Below are 4,810 nucleotides of genomic sequence, written 5' to 3'. Positions count from 1 at the left end.
AATTATAAAAGAAGGTCTGAGCCCAAGATGAAACCCATACGGCCCATTTAAGAAAAGATAGAAAAAACCTACACTCTGCCACGTTTTTTAACCACATAGTAGACTAACGGGGCCCATAATCTAACAGGGGTGAATTTCTAGATTATGCATGTCCAAGATTAATAGAGTACGGGCCTTTTTTATCCTATAATTTTACAATAGTTGTAATCAGTGAAAAAGTCTTCAAAACTCATTTTGATTGTTGGGTTGGCCCGTATTTGAATTGAACAAATCGGCCCAACCTGTTAGCATCTAGGCACGACCCACCATAGGCCCATCCATTATACTAGCCCGTCTACTGTATACTGTATAGGCAGTTGTCCTAAGCACAAAAAGAAATAGCATGAGCTTGTGGAAAACTGCTAAAAAGGGCAAAATTAAAAGGGGTGTCCAAAAAATAAAGTCATTGAGTCAAATAGTTTTCAAAAATCTTCAACTTACTAACATTTTGAGGCATGATATTATCTATAAAAATCTAACCATTGTTACATGGAACGCAAAACGTTCTGGAAAGTGATATGGAAACGCGAACGCGAAACGCAACCTCTAGAGTAGACCACGTATCACGTTCTACGTTTCGAACGCGTCCCGTGGAACATGGAACGTGGCCGGTACCACGTTCCCGGTATCAATAAACCTAACATAAAGAGTTACCACATATATCATGCATTCATGCCCTCAAATTGCAAAGAAATCTCCTACTGCTACTGCAGGTCCAGCTGCTTTTTACCTTGTGCTACAAAGCAATGATTCTGGTCGAGTTCGGCTAATTACCCAACAATTATGGGACTAACAGGGGAACATTGATAGTTCCCCTTAATCCAAGTCAAACAATGGTTTACTAATTATGAATGTTTAGGACATTTAACCCCTGCTAGTTGCCTAGCAAGTAGGCAAATAGATTTCTTTTTATGTTTAATGGTGGATGAACTAACACGTTAAGCCAAGCCAAAGAAAAACTATCTATGTTCAAGTTCCTCTTAATCATTGATGATTGCATCTGCTAATCCAGATCCTTTTCAATACATAAAATATCATTACCATTTACATATTTTCTCACCCTATTTGTTCGTTCATAATGCGATCTACAACTCAATGTAATTCAAATTTGAGGTAATTGACAAACTCGCAGAGTAAAAAGGAAGAAGATGTGTAAGCTCAGCATCATTCCCTGGTGCTGTCACACTTTGTCACGCAGTTTTCCAAAGGGTTCAAACAAGCAATCGATATATCATGATCAAGGGTGTAGTACTCTTTGTGGTTGTTTAGTTAGCAATCATGGAGAGATAGATATGGAAAGGAAGGAGAAAGAAAGGAAAGGAAGGGAAGGGTGAGCTTTTTTCTATTTTCAAAAGCTTTTCCAACATTGGTAAGGTTTTTCCTTTACGAGGATAAAGAAAGTGAATTTTTGCCTTAACGTTAACTCCCTTTCCCTCCAAATTCTCTTATTAATACACACTCTAGAAAAAGATTATCAAGAAGATAAAAAGGAGGAGAGAAAGAAGCGAAAACGTAATCAGAACAGAACCATAAGTGATAAGAACAGCTGTACTATGTATCAGAATCGGAAGGAGGGGCTGCAGGGGGAGATCAAATTTCAAAACCTTACAATAGAAGATCAAAGAGGCATTGCAGAAGTGCAATCCTCTGTAATCCTGTGTCTTATTCAGTAAATACACATGTATTGTTGCAGTGAGTGCATACGAGACCGTGTATGCATTGTCGAAGACGAAAAAGTTATCCGTACGTGACACATAAAGAATGAAAGAAAGCTGCTTGTGCCCTTCATGTATTGTTTTACTGGGTTCTCCATACACCAAGAAGTCCCAGCATTCATTACTTTTTTACTGAAGTGGTGAGTAAAGCTAAACATTGCTAACATGCATCAAATCTGATCTTTAGCCCATTCTTAAGGATTGTAAGATAAAAACAAAGCAGAAAGATTGATGCCACATTTCCCCCAAGATAATATTATGGCAAAAGCTACACTTCACATAATAGTGCAATTAGATACCCAAAAAAACTATTTCGACAGATAACCTCTAACCCGCTAAGATATTGTGGAGCATCTGAGAGCTACTATAAGCGGGAAAAGGCTCTAATCTTGATCAATTCTCAACCCTTAGCTCATTATCTAAAGCTAAATTACTTGAATTCGGGTATGAACGAGTGTCCAAGTATCTGGCACGTCAATTTTATTGAAATAATATTATCAAGTGTCACACCAATGTCCGAGAGTTAGTCTAAGATTGTTCTCCTTTTTTAAAAAAAAATAAAAAAATACCAATGTCCGAGTGTCTAGGACCAGACGCGAGCATGTGAGTTAAAATGAAATGTTCAAGTAAAACCCACAAGTTAGCATCAATTAGGATCATATCCACAACAATTCGACACTCAATTCAAACACATTACAGATCAACCACTGAAACAAGCAAAAATTTTAAAAAAATTCATACTAAAACACACAAATTTCATTTCATTCATCAAGAATATACCCAAATTCACATCAATTTCACAATCACAAACAAACACAAAACAGAAATAACATTATACAAACAAAACATAAATTAAACCCTAAAACAACAAAATTAACCCACAAAAACTCTCAAATCTTACTTCTTCTTAGCCTTAGATTTCTTTCTAGGAGGAAGAACAATCTCACCCTTAAGAGTAGGAATATCCATAATCTGAGTCAACTCACCAAACTTCTTCCTAAACTTCTCCACTTGATCAGCATCAACAAGAACAGCGGAACGATTACCGAGGTAAAAAGGGTGATTACCTGACCAAACATCAATGGTGTAGTCTTTCTGGGTCCCACCAGTTGTCATGACAAGTTCACCATTGCAGTAGACTTTAGCATCATCGTGGAATTCTGGGTGAATGTCCTTTTTACGACAGCTCCATTGTGGGCGAAGAGTTGAAGATGAAGAGTTTGAGGTTTTTGGGAGAGTTAAGGTTTTTGTGGGTGTTGGGAGTTTTGCTAGGAATTGGTTGGATAGGGTGAGCACCATTGTTGAGAGTTGTGACTTGTGTTGGACAGAGAAAAAAAGATGTGGGTTTTTGCGAGGATGTGGTTAGTGTGTGAGTTTTGATGGGAATATGTTATGGGTTTGGGATTAAAGCCCAACTTTTACTTGTTTTTTCATTCAGGTGACCCATGTGCAAAATGTAATACTCCCTCCTAAACATGATGTCCACAAATGACCTGATTCGAGACCGATCCAATCCGACCTGAGTATCTTATCCCACTCAACTCGACCTGAATTATTATTGATTAGAGTTTTTCGTCCGAAACTCGAAATAATCTGGAGTTGATTAAATCGAAAGTTTTGGGTTTAGGTTTGGGTTAAACTCGACTCGACACAGTTGATCCGAAATTCTAAATTTTTCTTTTTAAAGATAATAACTAAGTTATTAAATGTTTACATGAAATAAATGTTTTTGTTTGACTTCAACTTCAATATCTTCAATTTTTAATGTTTGAACATCTTTTGGGTCTTATCTTTTTGGGTTGAACTGAATTAAATTAAGACCGTGAGAGGAAACTAGTTGAACTGAACTGATAGCGTATCCAAAAGAACATGGACTTACCGTACACTGATCGAAATTTTACCAAAATTGTTGGTTTATATCATAGAGTATGTTGAACCCTAATTTTGATGATGAGAAAGGAACAAAGATGCAAGCTTAGTTATAAAGTAACAAATTGTTGAGTGAATTAAATATGCAAAGGTATCACTGCATTGAGCAAAGAGAATACTGAGTCAATGAAGAAATCAAGTTTGGATTTTAAAGACTAAGTGAAGATGCTCAAAGAACTGATACTGGAAATGTATTGGAGCAAAAAAACAAACTAGTATTTTATCTTTAGTTCTTAGGTAAGGAACGAGTAAGTTATGATAAGAAAAAATAGCTAAGTTAAAAAGAAAATGCTTGTGTTAGAGTATGTAATATATTATATATATTAGTATATCTGTATATTAAAGGATAGATTAGCTTCCTTGTGACTTGTGAGTAGCCTAGATTATAGGATATAATTTGTACTATGATATTTGAACCCTTTTGGTTAATGAAATAAGGAGGGGATTATTCTCTTTCAGTAGTGAATGCAACTTTAATTTCTCTGTCACTTGTAAGTTTTTATTCAGTCACTTATATACTATATTCCGTCTATCAAGTAAGTGTTGCCCCAATAGTAATGAAGACTGGCTTTGGTAGGACGGACCCGTTTTCGAATTCCCGCAACATCCTTGGGAGAGGAATGAAACCTAACCACCCCGAACTTGGTCTCAATTCGGATGTAGCCCGAAGGGTGAACCAGGTGCAAACACCCAAAAAAAAAAAAACTATATTCCGTCTAGTTCTAATAGGCAATAGCTGGTTCATTCTAATTAGTAATTAGGTGTTCGTTTTACATTATAAACGTGTTCAGACTTCAGATAACTTGACATGTAATCTCTAAGCAAGTGATGATTGACTCATGAAGCAAATATTTGTGGTATCCGTCTGAACAAAAATTTCGTTCACTATCGGAACTCATTCAGCACTATAATAAGATGTGTTGTCATGAGATTAGTGGAGGAAAGACAAATAAAAAAGATTTCCAAAAAAAAAAAGAGTGAAATCGTGATGTTAATTCCATCCCTTTCTTAGTTAGTACTTTTTATATGCACGCGATGCGTGCGAAGATACGTAGAAAATTAATTTCTTTTAGGAGATGAAGAAAATTAATTATTAATTATTTCTAATAAATTAGGAATATTTGAAT

At 35.9% G+C, this 4,810-nt stretch overlaps 1 protein-coding gene across 1 annotated transcript; it reads right to left on the bottom strand.

Annotated features, from left to right (window-relative positions):
• Positions 1-2,492: 2,492 nt before the first annotated feature.
• Positions 2,493-3,137, bottom strand: LOC104889609 (50S ribosomal protein L31, chloroplastic). Its single transcript, XM_010674867.3, has one exon. It carries the CDS (start codon positions 3,051-3,053, stop codon positions 2,652-2,654), a length of 402 nt encoding a protein of 133 aa, XP_010673169.1. The 5' UTR covers positions 3,054-3,137; the 3' UTR covers positions 2,493-2,651.
• Between the last annotated feature and the right edge of the window lie 1,673 nt (positions 3,138-4,810).

The sequence above is a fragment of the Beta vulgaris genome, chromosome 1 (genome assembly GCF_026745355.1).
Source record: "Beta vulgaris subsp. vulgaris cultivar EL10 chromosome 1, EL10.2, whole genome shotgun sequence".
Classification (NCBI taxonomy): domain Eukaryota; kingdom Viridiplantae; phylum Streptophyta; class Magnoliopsida; order Caryophyllales; family Amaranthaceae; genus Beta; species Beta vulgaris.
Note: the sequence above shows the minus strand (reverse complement) of the source record. Positions and strands in the feature narration are given on the sequence as shown.